Consider the following 16,942-nt stretch of genomic DNA (forward strand, 5'->3'; position numbering starts at 1 on the left):
CTTCCTAGCTGTGTGACCCTAGACAAGTCACTTAACCTCCATAACCTAGCCCTTACTACTCTTCTGCTTTGGAACCAATACATAGGATTTATTTTAAGACAGAAGGTAAAGGTTTTAAATAATAATAATAATAATAAAAGAAATAAAAAAGAAATATGCTAAACAAAATGAAAGGACTCAAAAGATGCCTTCCACTTCCTCATATGGCCAAATACAGATTTCATTCATCCTTGCAATTAGTGGACCATTTCCACTTTCCATGCTACATATTAACATGAGGAAGGGAGATGGCCCTCTCTGGCAACAGGTCTGAAGAACATCAATAGTTTTCATAGAGTTAGTGATTTCAATGTAATCAAAGAGTGCTTCAAAGTCTTCTCAGACCATTGTGGTTCACTTAGGAAGTTATTGACATATTAGAGGCAATCTACCTTCCCCAAACTCTTGACAAAAGCAACGGGGCTGCTGGTAGAGTTTTAGACTCCAAAGGGCTCAGGGGCAATGGTGCAGCTAGGAAATGGGGCTGACAAAAAAAAAAGTGGCAGTTAGAGTTAGCTAGGAGACAGAAATCTCAAGTCTTGGTGGAAATTGCTTTTTCTTACCCTCATCCCTTATGTCTCTACCCTTGAATTGTTCTAGCAGTCCCCAAGCAATCTATTAATGACACTGAACACCAAAGAAAACTTATTTCCATGGCTAAGCTTATCAAGAGAACATAGCCTCACTGAAGATGTTACCTACTCAGCAAAGTTTAAGTATTTGCAAAATAACAACAGATCCAGGGCATTGGGGGGTTACAGCATTGAAGTCATTCGGTATGACCAACCTGAGTACCACTACATTTAAGGTGAGGTCCCCATAGCCATTGTCTCTATTAGCATGGAAAGAAACCCCTATCTCCCTTCTCCCAACACCTCAGATTTTCTTAAATTTTAGCACAGGGATTAAGGTATTCAAAGGCTCTCCATCAACTAGTCCCCCCCTTATTCAGTCATTTTTCCCACTACTTCCTCCCATGATGGCCCAAATGGCTCCAGGCAGACTTCTCATCTACTCATTTCTACTTTTTCATCCATTTCTTTGCCCACCTAGAATGCTCTCCTCTTAACCCAAGTCACACCGAAGACTCCTTCCAAAGGCGAATTAAGACTAAGGCCAGAATTTACCCCCAATCCCAATTAAACATGGCCCGCAGGCACCTTCTCTGCCTCTAAATGTTTACAACTACAGTGAGCAGCACATCATCTAAATCTTCCTAAGCCACAGACAGGGAAGGGACAACATCACTAAGGCTGCAGCACCAAATTGTTTGCCTCCTCTGGAAGAGAATCAAAGGATACTGGAATAAAGCTTCCTAACAGGGTTGCACTGCCAAGTGGGAGAATCAGAGAGCTAACTATTCTACATTGATAGTCAATGAAGCACAGCTGCCTGCTGTGTATTGATCCATTGGGCTCCATAGCACCACTGTTGCTGGACATCTAGCATCCTGGGTACAATTTACTCTTGCACAAAGGGCTCAGGACAGCATTGCAAGTGGGCTCTGCCTTCTCCAAGCCTCATTCCTCTGTGACCTTGGGCACAGTGCTTAACTAAGAAGGGATATTCAGCATCAGAGCAACAAGAAGAGAGGGAATTTAAATCTAGCTTGCCCACTGGGAATGTGGATTAGCTAAAGTTATATGGGGTGGATTAATCATTACTAATGTGATTGGAAAGTACAAAAAGCCATGCTCTGTTGTAAGCTGTGAGGGAGTGGAGGATGCTGAATTCTGCTGAATTCCATTATATACCCACAATACACCTGGAGATAGATCTATAGGCCCAGATCTCAGCTGAACACTAGATGAAACCAGTAAGACAGGGACAAAAGGTGAAAAGAAAAAGTAGTTTAGTTGAGAAAGTACTGGTCCGGGTCAGGAGACTTGGGTTCAAGTCTCAGATCTGATCCTTGCTACCTTGACCTTGCTCAAATTACTTAACTTCTTAGAGCCCCATCTATTAAATGGGGAGAGCAATATCTGTGCCATACCCACCTCACAGGATTGTGGAGGAAAGCACCTGATCTACCTCAGAGCACTAGGGATAGGAGCTAGTATGAAGGGAACAACTTACAGTCTGTGGTTTTCTTCTCTTCAGTGGTGAAGACCACCGCTCGGCCAGGTTTTTCAGGATGGGGCAGAGGGTAGCCATTCTCTTTCAGTTGGTCCTCTGTTAGAATATAGTCCTTCAATCTTCGGTACAAGGCAGCTCCTAGAGACAACAAAGAACTTGTTTGTAACTGTCTCTGGCATAAGGTTTTTCCTGCCTAAAGAGGACCACACCAATTCACTAGACTAGTGCTTTTCAAAGTGTAATCAGGGAACCCTTGAAGGTTGTAGAGATCTTTTCAGGGGTCTACTAAGACATCTTAACTTCCAATATAGTAAACACTAATAGAAAGAATCACCCCAAAAAAAGCTCTCTGGGGAGTCTTCAATCATTTTTAAGTGCCAGGGAGTCCTGAGACCAACAAGTTTGAGAACCTTTGCACCAGACTAAGTTGAGAGCTATCTATCCCAAATAGGGACGGGCAGTCTTATCTGATCTTTCACATGGTCTCTACCCATAAGCACATGATCAATGACATGCATCTCTCTAAAAGAGCATCCAGGGAGAGGGCTATACTATGCAGTCAATAAAAAAGCTACCCAAATCAAATGGGATTATCACAACTATGATGTGACTCATAAGCATCTCATTCAGAGATGAGTGTTAAAAAGAAAAATATGGAGGCAATTAGATGGCTCAGTGATAAGAAAGCTAGGCGTAGAGATAGGAGGTCCTGGGTTCAAACTTGACCTCAGACATTTCCTAGCTGTGTGATCCTGGGCAGTTGCTTTGGAACTAACATTTAGTATTGATTCTAAGATAGAAGGGTGGGAGGGAGAGAGGGAGAGGAAGGAGGAGAGAGAGAGAGAGAGAGAAAGAGAAGGCTGGAGGTGGGGCAGGGTGATAGGCTGGAAGAAGTAGGAGGGACTCCCAAGTCTCTCTCTGATTTGCATATCAGGAAAAGAATTTGTCCTCTCTGGGTTTCTAACTGGAAATCTTTGTAGCAGACTTGACCTGTTACAAATGAAGGGAGGTTGCAAAGAATGTAGGGAAAAAACCTACTCCAGGATTATAAATCAGGAGAAAAATATTCTAGTAGTATCTTTGCCACTGACTTATTAGAAGGCCTTCTCCTCTAGGTCTTAGTTTGCCCACATATATAATAAGGTAATTGAATTAGATGATCACTAGGTTCCTTCCAGATGCATTCTAGGTCTTAAGGTCCCTTCTAAATACTCTATGAATGGGAAAGATTACAAGAGGAAAAGATAAGGGTGCCACCCATTCTAACCCTCACTAACCCTTTTCTCTCTGTCATACATATGCAACCCTAGACATTTTGAAGCCATGAACATGCAGAAACAAGGTTCTCACCTGTTAAATCTTCTGCTCTGAGGTTACCGGATCGATTCAGTGTAAAGCTTGTTTTTGTGGCCAGTTTCCCCCCCAGCACAGCTTCATGGGACACCACCTTCCGATTGCTGTTCTCTGCAGGGGGGCAGGAGGAACAACCCGATCTATTATTCTCACCACTAGGGGAGTCAGGCCCAGTGGGCAAGACTGAACCCATATGGAAAAGAAGGACCGAGAAAAGAAAATGGTGAGCTTTGGCACCTCTGGGCCCACATTACTCCTGGAATATTCCTCCCTTTCCCATCCTGTTCTGTGTCCAAATGTTTCCCATAATTTGAGTCTTCAGTTGAAGACTCACTTCTTCCAGGAAGTCTTTCCTGAACAAAGTCCTTCTGACTTTATCTAGAACTTAAAGGTCTTTGCTACTTAACAGAACCAAGGTATGATATTTAATCTTTTCATGTATATTTCATCTTACCTCCCTAACTAATGGTAAGCACCTTGATGACAGAAAGGCTGTCAGATTTATCTCTGTCATAGTATCTAAAACAATATAGGCCCACTACAGAAGGTTTCCAATGACTCCAATTCACAGTAATCTCTCCTCTGTTTTCCTACTATAGACTATGTGCTATTGAGCATGTAATCGTATGATCTTTTTTCGAAGTATGTATATGGGGGGGAAGGATATATATGTGTGTGTGCTATGTAACTTGTTTCACCTAATAAGACTAATGACCCGATAGGCAGAAATTCTCTCTTATTTTTATGGCTTCCTCCCTCCACTACCTAGCAAATGATAACAGATCAAAACTCTTATTGAATTAATTGAGGAGATCTGATCATCATTGATGGCTGTCTCTACTACCAGGAACTAAATGCCTTTTCTTTCTCTTCCCTCCCTAATTTTCCTCCTCTCTCAACATTACTGCTTCTTTGTCCCCTAAGGGACTTCATGTTACTGATTCCTGACCTAGAATCAACCCTCTGTCATTAATTCTCACCTGTGTGGACTGTGGAAGATTAGGACTGGATATAAGAAGACCAGGGGCTTAGACCCAGCACCACCTCAACCCATCATGGTACCTTCTTTATATTCCAAATATGATCAGTGAAAATAACAAAGGACTTTTTTGAACCACCCTTCCCTTCCTTCAGCCAGTTCTACTGATTTCTAGTGCCTCACTTGGGAGTCCAAAATGGGGACGACAGAAAAGAAAATTAATTAAGTAGGACTAATGAAAACTGAACAAAAAAACCAACCCCTGTTGGCTCCACAAGGAGACAAATGCAAAGAAGTGTGCCCTATGGTGACAGACCAAGTCCTTCTTGGGCTCTGCAGCAGTCCTAAACTCCATTAGCCAGAGGTTCCAGCTCTTCAGGGCCCACTTCATTCTCTCCATCCCTGAAAGATCCCTGCAGGCCAGGTTTTCACAGTGAAGGGAAGGAATAAAAAGTAAGGGCTGTGGAGGCCCTGACAGGGGAATTTTAACACATTGTCTAATGGGTTTACAGGTACTTTGTATCAATCGTTAACTGGCAGTCATTCTAAAGCTAACCTCCCCAGTTCTCTACGAGTAATGGTTGCAAAGATAATGGAGATGGGAGGGGGTGAGGAAGATGAGATCAAGAAAATTAGGAGAACAGCACAAATTGATTGCTTAATGTACCCTCTCGAGAGCCAATAATGAAATGTCTTAACCCACTTCTCTCTTTTCTTCTTGGAGGCTTAATGTGTGAAACAGAAATATGCCTTAAAGGCCAGTCTAGCGCTTTGAAGACATTTGAAAGTTACTCCATTAGTGGCCCTTTACCTTTTAAAAACAGGAGCTTTGAAAAGAAATGAGAGAATAAAGGAAAAAACATTACACTTTGGAGAACAGAGACTATTTCCATTTCATATAGGGTGAGGGCCACTAAAGTACCCTAGTCTTTCCCCTCCGCATCCACTCCCTAAAATGTTGTCAAAGAAGAAAACTACTTAGTTTACACTTCTATCATGGCTTTCCCCCACCCCAGATAATATGACAGCAGGAAATCACAAAGGATCTGTGTTCATTTGAAAGGTCATAATTACTGGAGAGGGAAAGGAGGCGCACTTTTTTGGCACAAATGTTATTTGGACCTGTTGCATACATGTTTAGGTTTCAGACATTCTCATTCCCCAATTAGCCAGGGAGTCATGTAATAATAAAGTGAATACTGAAAAGTAATTTAGCAGCCTGAGTTGTGTGACCTTGGCACTGTTCCTTCCCTTTTCTGGGTCTTAGTCTCTCCAGTTATAAAATAAGCAGAATAAACTAAATAAAAGCACCTTGCCAATTTTGACATTCTATGTTTTAAGGGCCCTCCCAGCTCTGACATCCTATGTGATAAGATCCTTCTTTGTTCTAAAAGTATTGTAAAGGACCTCCCATCTGTAACATTATGAATCTATGTAACTGGTTGTTCCAAGAACATCACAAACTTTATTATCTTGGTAACATACATTGATACATCAGGCCCCAGGCAACCCATTTGTCTTCTTCCTCCACCATCACCCTCCCCTTGCATTTACTATCTGTACCTTATAATAAGTCCATGATATACTAATCTATTCTACAACTGAGAGGCAGCTGTAAGACACTGGAAAGAGGACTGATTTGTAGTTAGAAGAGTTCAGATACTGACTCCAACACTTACTGGATATGTTAACAAGGGTTAAGTACTATTTTCTCCCTGACCTAGGAATAATATATGCATTACCTGCCTCACAAGACTGTTGCACTAAGTGAAAGAAGGATTTGCAAATAGTGGGATACTGAAAAATGTCAGCTATTCTCATAATCCTTATCACTACTGCTTTTACCCTAGAGTCATGATGGCAAACCTTTTAGAGACTGGGTGCCCAAACTGCAGCCCTCACACTGCATGTGAAACCTACCACCTTACCCCAGACAGGGGAATTGAGCTGCTGGGCAGAGGGGTGGGTGATGGGAGAAACATCCTCAGGTACATGTGGAGAAGGGGAGGGGAGCAGTCTAGGTTGACCAACCTGACCCTATAACTTATTTATCAAATATAGTCTTTTTTCTATTATTTCATGTGTCAGATTATAAGAGTTAAACATAGAAGAACCTTAAAGATATTGTTTCATCTCAGAGACTGAAGTGACTTGACCAGAGAGTTCCTAAGGAGCAGAGCCAAGATTCAAAGCCAGGCCCGCTGATACCATATGTAGCTTTCTTTCTCCCAATAAGGCACCGACAGGCATTTATTAAAAATGAGGCACAGATTTAAGGATACCTCAAAAGTACCAAACTGCATCATTTGGTACAAATGCATATTTTTTATACCAAGGGCAAAGAAAAAATGTATAGTAGAAAGAAAACTTTCCTTTCAAAATAAGATGACGATGAATGCCCTGATCATCATATGAACATCTACTGTATTTCCTGGACCATATTCACTGTTATGTCCGGGGTGGAGTGGGGGACATACCTCTGTCTGCCACAATACTGGGCAAAGTGTCAGAAAAAAGCATTGGATTTAGATTCTAAACTCTGGTTTTGATACTTGCTACCTGCATGACTTGGAAAAGCCACAAACTCTTCAAGATACTGCTTCTTCCTCTAGAAAAAAGATGAGAGACTAACGTCCAAATTCCCTTCTAGTTCTCATGATCCTAAACCTGAGAATGCTAGACTCCCTGTTTTAGCTAGTTTTCAATCTGTCCTCCTGTCACTTCTTTTTGCTTTCTCTAGTCACACTCTCCTTCCACCTTTCTTTTCTGCTATGGGCTTGAACAGAGATCCCTGTTAGAACTGTGTTCAAAAAAGAGTAAGTGAGCTGAGAGGACCTAAAAGGCACCCCTGGGAAAAGTGTAAAACCAAGGACATAGAAGGCTCCTCAAATTTCTATTGGGCTTTCTTTTAGAATTTTCAGATGGCTTCTGGACAGCTAATGTTGCTAGAACAATGGTCCTCTAGGAAAGAGCACCATTTAGATCTCAAAAGCCAAGAAGGAAAGAACTGGCTATATAAACATACTTACTGTTTACACACTGTACAGAACCAGGTCCTAAACTCCTTAGCTTCTTTAGGGTATTGACAGCTACATTCAGGTAGATATTCTTGCTTGAACTCCTTTCATAGGCCACCTTCTCCTCAGATAAAGCCTGGAAAGAAAACATGTGTTGCTGATATTTAATTTCAACTTTTATAAGGTTAGGTTGGGGGTGGGGTGAGGAAGGGAAGGGCTAGAGCTAAATCAAAGGACATAATCCACTTAGATTGATGCTAAACTAGGACTGGTCTCCTCACATCAGAATGTTATTTGAGGGCTAGGAATTTCTTAATTTCCTAAGACTGGCAGAGCCTGGGAGGTCAGAGAAGAAATGTATGTTTGAGCACTCAGGCTAAAGAAGATCATCATTCTTCTCCTGTGGCATTACACTCAGTTCCACAAACCTGTGGACTTCCTGTGATGGGAGTCCTATAAAATGAAGAAGAGAAGCAGCAGATATCCTGAGTTCCCCTAAAATCCTAGTTAGGGTAAGCTAAGGGATCTCAGGGTAATAGGAGACAAAGAATCTATCCCCAACCTTCTTGAAAAGATGTGAAACCTTGAGATGGGGGTGGGGAGTGAAAGAGGAGGAACAGCAGCTAGCTATGTGACCTTGAGCATTCGACCTTGCAGCTCAAGAGACGTGTTTCCTAGACTGCAGAATGAGAGGCTGCTAGGTCAGAAATCTTCAAATGGCTGCTAAAGTTGCAGTAGGTAGCCCTTTTAAGTGCACAAACAAGAGCATTAACTTGTCATGTGCCCTTAAGCAATTCTCTTAACCTCTGGGCCTTGGTTTCCTCATATGGAACATGAGATGGTCAGCAATAACAAAAATATTCACAATTATAATAACGGACATTTACAGAGGACCTTAAAGTTTACATGCTCTTTATCTACTCTATGTCATTTGGTCTCTAACAACAGCCCTGGGAGGTAGGTGTTGTCATTGTCTCCATTTTACAGATGAGGTGAACTTGTCCCAGCTCATATGACAAAAGACAAGATCTGAACCCAGGTGTTCCTGACTCTGGTCCAATCTCTGTCCCCTGTACTACACTGCCTCAAAAAAGCATGGCTGTGTGCAGACTTATTTCATTAATGTTGTTCTGTATGGTCAGACACTTAACCAAAAGCCCATATTTTGCCTCTCTCCATAAACTAACTTTGCTTTTCCTCCCTGCTCACCACTTCCTGAGCCCAGACTGATTAGATCATAGTATATTAGAGCTAGAAGAAACTTCAGGGGGTCTAATAATGAAAGTCCATCACTTAGAAAGAAGTTCACAAGGCTCAGGGGGGAGTGATTGGACCAGGATCCAACTACTAATAAGAAGCCAAGTCTTCTAACCCAGGGGACAGGGTTCTTGATTTCCCTACCTCCTAGAGATCAACATGAGCAGCTCAAAGGGTCCTTCAAGCTCTTACAGAGTTTTTTCTATTTGACTAACTCAGAGTATAGGACAAATAGCCTGGACTACTGCCTCTATCACCAGCTCCTTACTGAGAGGGGGAGATGACCATGCACGGCAGCTAAAATCCATGTAGAAACCTACCAAACAAAAACTTCAAGATCAACTGGTGGCTCCCAATTTCTTCTTTAGAGAACAGAAAAGGAGCCAAGATACACTGGTTATACTTGATCAAATCTAGACAACCTAAACCTCTCCCTACTGTCAACCCCTCAATTTCACAGGACAGAAAAACAATTACTAGCATAGATACATACCTTGTCATAAGCTTCTTGGGGTGATGGACAAAACTTCAGGCACTCATCAATAAAAAGATTAAGATAACGCTGGCGGATGTTGGTAGGAACCTTGGCCCCAAACTCAGTTGGAATAACTGGCCTATTTAAGCTTACACTCTAGAAGAACAAAAGAAAGATTAGTGAGTATTCTACCAGAAGCCATCCCCAACCCTTAATTCCAATGCCTTCCCTTCATTAGTTATTTCCCATTTATCCTGCATGTAGCTTGTTTGCATGTTGTTTCCCCCAATAAACTGTGAGGTCCTTGAAGTCAAAGGACTGTCTTCTTCCTCTCTTTGTATCCATCCCCAGCATTTAGCAGCACCTGGTACATAGCAGGCACTCGATAAATGCTTACTGACTATCAAAAGCAGAATTTTCTAATTCAACAAATGACATCTTTAAGATTCCCTGTCACCAGTTTCATTCAGGGCTTCCTTTTTAAGACCTGCTTGAACTCTGACACCATGATGTGACTCATTTCCAGTTCCAAAACCTCTGTTGTCCACTGTTGTGATTCTGTCAGCACAGGCTATCCCTCCAGTGACACACAACACAGCCTCCTCTAACAACTCAGGAAGCTCTTTTATGAGTTGCTGTGGTTTTTTTCAAAGCTCATGTCCTTCTAGGGAGGAGTCTTGCTGAGGTTGGCCTTGGCTGGCGCTTAGCCCACAGAGACAGAGATAGATCAGTGCTGGGCCCCTGCTTGAAGTCTTCCCAGCTTCAAAGGAAAGCTGCCCAGAATTTGGCTCCACTAGCCCAGCCTTCAAGTATCCAGAGCTGCTTCTTCCCAGACCTAGTCTGGTCAGAGAAGATGAGATGAGGGGAGGATTCTCAAGTTGTTACTGTGTAACCCTAGCAGCAGCAGTGTGAAAGGCAGTTTGAAGAGGTTGGGTTTATTTTTTGTTAAAACACAGGCAAAGAGCAACTAATAGAGTTTCATTTTCTGAGCTGAAACTTATTTTTTAACCAGTTAGTGTCATTATTGTTTGTTAGAGAAATGGGAGGGTGAACTATTTATCTCTATCATCCATGGATTTATGATTCTTGTTGCTAATTTGTTTTAAGATTTTAAAAAGCTAACCCACTTTCATTGATTAAGTCAAGAACTCTGTGTAAAGTGGCATCCCCAGAATATAGTTTGAGCTCTCCTGATTCCTTATCTTTGTTCACACTGTCCTAGGCCTAAAACTTGCCCCACCAACTCCCTTCCCCCACTACTGAATTCTAGTCTGTCATTTAAAGCTCAACTCAAAATGCTACTTCCTGCCCTATCAGTAACAATCTTCCTCTTCAAACTCATAGCACTTTGGTACTCAACAACCCTGAAAGGGAGGTGCTATTGTTATCTCCATTTAAGATAGTGTTGTCGGATGTTGGTGGGAACCTTGGCCCCAAACTTAGTTGGAATGACCGACCTATTTATATTTACACTCTAGTTCAAAAAAAAAGTTTAGTGAGTTTTCTTCCAGTAGTGCCTTCCCTCAGTATTTCCTATTTATCACATATGTACTTTGTACATAGCTATTTTCATGTTGTCTCCCCCATTAGTCCAGTAGCTCCTTGAAGACAGCCTGTTTTGGGCTTTCTCTGTAACCTTAGTACAGTCCTGTCCTGGTCCACAGTAAGAACCTAACAAATGTTTACTAACAATTAGCAGTAGAATTTTTCAATTCAACATCTTTAATATTCCCTATCAGAGTAATAGTTTCACAACTTTCCAATCTGTCCTTTTTAAAGCTCAATTCAAATGTCTCTCCTGCCCAGTTCAAATTCAAATTCAAATGTCTCTCCTGTCAGTTAACAATCTTCCCTTCAAATTTATAGCACTTTGTTCAAGGCTTCAAGGCCTCTGGCAAGGCACATAGTAGAATGTGTGAATTTATCTATGTTAATATATTTGCTTCCTACTAGACTGAGATTATACAACCTACATTCTTTATTTTCCACTAAAATAGAGATAAGAAGGAACTTGGGTAAGGGAAGAAAAAATAGAAGAGAAGGGGAAAAGAAGGGAGAAAAGGGAGGAAAGGAGAAAGGGAAAAGGGGAGGGAAAGGGAAGGAAAAAGAGTGGATACAGAAGGAAAAGGGAGAAGAGGAGGGAGAGAAGGAAGAAAGGCAGAGATATATAAAGGAAAAGCTTAGTAGGAAGAATAAAGCATGGGCACAAATAACTATCACCAGACAAAATATGACAGAAGCCACCTGAGAATGTGTGACAAAGGATCCAGAAAAGAGGGCTATTGCCAGTCCCTAAGGAAGCAGAGATGGCTAGAGGATTTATTCCTTTAAAAAAGGGGGGAGAGGGGCTTCTTAACCTTCAAATTTATAGTACTTTGTTCTTTATAGGCCTCCAAGTACACTCCTAAGCAACTGATAAGACAGGGCCAATCAATGTATGAAAGCTAGTTTGGGAGCCCCTACAAAAGTTTTCATTCTTATCCAGCTTCCATGGTCCCAGGGGATAAGCAGAAAGTCTTAATCCTCCACTTCCCTAAAAAGGCTAAATGTAAAGAAAGGAAGATGACAATGTTAGAAAAAACAAAAGGAGGGTCTGTTTTTTGTTTCTCCCAGAAGACATCTTAAGCTTTTTCTAGACCTTTATGAACTGTCAAATACACTAGACTACAATTTCCAAGTCCTACTGGTCTCCCCACCAAACCAATCTACTGACCAGCCCCACCCATGTTTTAGTCAAAAAAACCCAGCATCAATGTAAAGACCAAGTGAGGGCCCATCTGCCAATTCAAAACCTTTGAGTATCTACTCCTCACAAGCCAGGGATAAGATTATTACAAGGCTAGAGAGATAAAACAGTACTTGACCATTTTGGTAGAAATAGAGAATGCAAGATTTTAGGACAAATTAGAAAAACTCTTTTTTTTTTATTGTTTTGATGGAATTTTCAGCACATCTCAAAGTTTCTCCCCAATGGCATCTTTGCTCCCAAACTGTTGCCTCAATGAAGTTCTGGAAATCTGAAATCTATTAGCTGGACTTGAAAGAGATGCTTCATTGCTGCCCTAGAATTCAAGGCTCAGATGAAGCAGCATCCCTCCCCAAACCCTATCCTATAATGATTATTCTATTTATCTCTTTACTCAGGTCTACTTTTATCATTTTCCCTCAGTGGAATGTAAGCCTCTTGAAGCTTCGGCAAAGTCTTTTTTTGGTTTTGTATTGATATCCCCAGTGCCTGGCACCCAATGGACACAATAAGTATTTATTGAATTGAATGGAATTGAATTGAATGTGGGGAAATGTGCATTACCTGTAGGGAGGGCATATGTGCTATCCTCTTCTGCAGGGATGTCGTGCTCGTTTTAGAAGCCATCCCAGACATCGTTCGGGACTTCAAAGAGATGTTTGGCTCAGAGCCATTTGCGACTTGAACGGTGTTCAAAGAATTACTTTTCTTGGCACCTGTGGGGGCTGACAGGGTACAGGGCACATGATTGTAGGAAGACAAAATTCCCATCACCGAGCTCCGGAGAACCAAGTAATTCCGGTCATTTAATGTTATCAAAATGTGCATCTGGGTGCACAGAGGGAAAGGTCTGGATTTTGAACTAGGATTTTGGAATGACGACATTAAGATCTGTTCTGTGGCAAGGCCATGGAGAAAAAAAGTCAATACTCAGTGGTCAGATCAGGCAATGTCACCAATTTGTAGGTCCAATGAAAGGTATAGGTTTCTGATAGCCTCTGCCACATGGTCAGGTCCTTCAGTTTGAAGCATTTAGATCTGAGTTAGAAAAGGCCTTGATTCCTTAGCAAAGGACCCAGGGGTTATGCCATTGCTCTCCTGGTCATTGTGACAAGACTACTTGCTCCCAGCTCTATGTTCTTCCACTCCCTTTGATGAGGTCACAAATAAAATAGTCCCTTGCAGCCTAGACAAGGGATTACTTTGTGCCGGTTTGTTTTCAAAGGTGGGAAAATAGACCAATGGTTGGCAATCTCAATCTCACCAGGACAACAAACATTTATGGTTATTACTGTTATCAACAGAAATAATGATTACATTAAGTAGTCAGTGATGCTTGAAAGAACAAAATATATACAAAGAGGAAAAGCAGCCTGACCAGGAGGCAGGCTGGATTAGAGGGGGAAAGAGCCTAGAAAGGTGGAGCCTCCCTTCAAGGCCTCTCTATTCTACTGCTACTAGGATTCTCTTCTTTTGAATCTAACTCCTCTTCCCACACTGCTTTCATTCTGTCACTTTCCATTGCAGCCAGCCTCCCACATAAAGCCTAAACCACAATCCAGTGCTCTAGTCCCAACTACCCTTCTTAACTACATTTTTTACTATTCCCCTACACAGATTTCATCCCTGGACAAAATGGTGAGCTTCACTTACTACTTCCTAGAATACTCTGTTTCCTATCTAACTCTGTCCTTTACAGCCTAATCTATTCCATCTGGATAATCTATAATCATCTCTCCCTTCTTTCAAGACCTATAGCATTCACAGTACCACTCATTTAGCATCCAAGAATGCAAGGAAGGAGATGCTCTATTTTTTTTCCTTCCCCAAATGAATTGTAAACTCCTGTAAATTTTGTCTTCTCTGTCTCTGTAGCTTCTCTCCTCTACTTGTTCACCCAATACCTGAGGCACTATCAAGAAGCTGATGAAAAGTTCCATTAAAATTAGCTTTTCCAATTTATCTCAAAGAATTGAGCTGGAAGTGACCTTTGAGACTTTCTAGTACAATTATTTCATTTTGCAAATAAAGAAATTGAGGCTGGAGAGATAAAGAGGAAATTACTTGTCCAAAGGTAAAGAGATGAGGTTTCTAACCCAGTCCAAGACCAATGTGACTTTTCAACACTATATAAGCATAAGCATGTTTTAGGGGAGAGTGTCATGGTATAGGACAGAACAGGGAGTCTAAATGAGCCCTGAACTAGCAGAATTCAGTTGGTGTGGGTTCCAACCCTGTCTCAGCCAACTCACTGGTTGTATTACTTTGACAAGTCTCTTTTCCTCTCTGGGCTTTAGTTTATCCACCAATAAAATGAGGGGAGTTGGAAGAAATAGCAAAATCCAGGCTTTCATCTAAAGGAGAATATAAGGTATTCTCACAAGGTCCAGCAACCTAGAGAAGTAAAGAATACAGACTCTTTGAAGAGGAGAAAAAAACATTCCCACAGTAGAAGATAAAATGAGTAACAGGTAAAAATATCTTCACTTTGGGATTTTTATAGCAGGAAATGCTGACAAGGAACATTTGCTGAATGAACTCTAGGCCTATAAATCTCCTTTCTTCCCATTTCCATCAGGAAGGCAGTTTTCTCCTTTCACATATATCCCTCAAGGGATTCTTTTCCTCATCAAGATAGAACTGCAGGTTCACTAAAAACTAGTCCCCATGAATACCAAAGCTGAGTGAAGGGAAGGAACAGGAAAAGAGAGTGTGAAGACAGGCAACAGACCAAGAAGCACACGACCACACACAAAGCAAGTGTTCAGTACCTATGTGTGGACTGAATCAAGTGTCTTCAATGTCACAACAATCAATGATTCAGGTCTGTATAAGAAATCTGACTAATGTCTACAGAAAATGCACTGGGATGTGTCTTCCACATTTCTCTAAAAAAGAAAAGACCTCTTAGATGCAAAAAGCTTTTTTTAAGATCCAGTTATTTATATATTGAAATCAATGATTTGCATATTTCCTTTCTTTAATGTTCAATTTTCTGCTCTCCAAAGCACATATATTGCCCTACCCCTACCATCAAGTCCCTCCATCATGGAAAGAGAGAGAAGTTTACTCTAGTTGGAAGGGATTTGAGAGGTTTCTTAGACAAGCTTCCCATGCAATGCTACACCCTCTCTCCCAAGACCCAAGACCACAGGAAGTGAACAAATAGTCTCTATGAAATCCTTATATTGAACTGAAATCTGGCTCTCTAACCCCACCCACTGGTTACAGTTCTGCCTATTGTTTCTGGTTAAGATACTTGGGTATAACCAAAATGACTCTCCAGATAAAATCCATGTATCCATATTAACCACAGACCTCATTCAAAAAAAATTTTTTCAATTCTCTTCCAACCTCATCAATAATTGTTCCATAGAGCTTCATGTTTTATTTATTTTTTTAAATGAATCAAATGGCACAATTTGGGGCATAAGCCATTTCTGAGGATGTGTCTAAAGCATTATTTCTTAATACTATAACCCTACATATTATTTTATAAACACGGAAATTCCACTTGAAATTCACAGAATTTCAGTCCTAGAAGGGCCTAGAAGGACAGGATTGATGCTGGGGGGGAGGGAGAAAACTATAACCTTGAGAAGTCAGAAATTTTCAGTTTTCACTTTGCTTGTTTTCTCTGTTAAGAAAAATTATTTTTGGGTTAGAAAGGATGGGGAAAAATGGCTAATGATAAGTTGGTACCCAACAGAAAGAAGTAAAATTAAGAAAGCACCTAACTGCCCTTGACAAGGTTGCCATCTGGCCCAGATAGATTCCATCACAAGGTTTTGACAGAATTGGCTGGGAGACTGCTAAACTACTATCTTTGAAAAAAATCAAAGAATGAGTTCATGTTAAATCCTGGCTCTACTATCAATGGTTACTTGAAATATGTCACTTCATTTCTGAATCCTAGTTTCCTAACTAAAAAATGACAATGTATGTAAAGCTGTGAACAAACAGGAAAATTTATTATTAAAGAGCACTTTAGAAATATCAGAAATGATAATTTCATTTCATTTCTCACTGCTGCCATCTGTGAATGGGATGTTCCTTGGCCCACAGCAGTTATCACTACAATCAAAACTCTCATTTCTGTAGTCCTTTAATATCTGGAGAGAGCTTCACTACAATAATCCTATGAGTCAAGGAGAAGTATTATCATCTCCATTCTAGGTCCATGAAGGTTAAGCAATTTGCATAGGGTTACAAATTCATGGTTGAAAAAGAGCCTAGACATCATAGTTCAAAAAATTAAAAGAATTGCCCAAATATCTTAGAACTAAAGCACAAAACAGAAATTGAAAGAATCTTATCACATACCTCCTGAAAGTGGTCCCCAAAATGAAAACTCCCAGGAAAATTATAGCCAAATTTCAAAGTAACCAGATCAAATAAAAAATATTGAAAACAGTTCTCAACTCATCACCCCTCTCCAAAAAAAAAAAAAATCAAATACCATTGAGTTAAAGTTAGGATCACACAGGATTTAGCAGCTACCTATGTAAAGATTTAGAGGACTTGAAATATGATATTCCAGAAGGAAAAGGAGATAGGATTGCAACCAAGAATACTTACCCAGAAAAACTAAGTATAATCTTATACAGGTTAAAAAATGGATATTTAATGAAATAGAGGGCTTCTAAATATTCCTAATGAAAAGACTAAAGTTGAACAGAAAATCTGACATTCAAACACAAAACTCAAGAGAAGCATAAAAAGAAAAGTAAACATTCATAGAGGAGAAATCATAAGGACTTAATAATGTCCTAAATCATTAATAATTAGAATAATGCAAATTAAAGCAACTCAGAGGTACCACCTCACACTCATAAGTTTGGCCAAGATAAAAGAAAAAGAAAATTACAAATGCTAAAGGATATATAAGAAAATAGTTACACTAATGTATGCTGTTGGTGACACAGTGATCTACTTCTAGAAAACCATTCTAGAAAACAATTTGAAATTATGCCCAAAAGGGTTATAAAATTGTGCATACC

The 16,942-nt window shown here is 40.5% G+C and overlaps 1 protein-coding gene across 5 annotated transcripts in view; it reads right to left on the reverse strand.

Moving 5' to 3' along the window:
- The window catches only part of REXO1 (RNA exonuclease 1 homolog), a 100,000-nt gene that overhangs the window by 20,197 nt on the left and 62,861 nt on the right, over positions 1 to 16,942 (reverse strand). For 3 of the 5 annotated variants that reach the window (XR_465794.3, XM_007489294.3, XM_007489296.3), the window contains exons 5-9: positions 12,507 to 12,667; positions 9,215 to 9,352; positions 7,477 to 7,600; positions 3,466 to 3,651; positions 2,116 to 2,253 (exon numbers count right to left, since the gene is read on the reverse strand). Coding sequence is in view for 3 of the 5 variants with exons in the window: in XM_007489294.3 (XP_007489356.1) it covers positions 2,116 to 2,253; positions 3,466 to 3,651; positions 7,477 to 7,600; positions 9,215 to 9,352; positions 12,507 to 12,667 (747 nt within the window). In the remaining 2 variants the exon portion in view is untranslated. The remainder of the gene's footprint in view (positions 1 to 2,115; positions 2,254 to 3,465; positions 3,652 to 7,476; positions 7,601 to 9,214; positions 9,353 to 12,506; positions 12,668 to 16,942) is intronic. The other 2 variants (XR_008917361.1, XM_007489295.3) reach the window with 1 other exon arrangement.

The sequence above is a fragment of the Monodelphis domestica genome, chromosome 3 (genome assembly GCF_027887165.1).
Source record: "Monodelphis domestica isolate mMonDom1 chromosome 3, mMonDom1.pri, whole genome shotgun sequence".
In the NCBI taxonomy this organism is placed as follows: Eukaryota; Metazoa; Chordata; class Mammalia; order Didelphimorphia; family Didelphidae; genus Monodelphis; species Monodelphis domestica.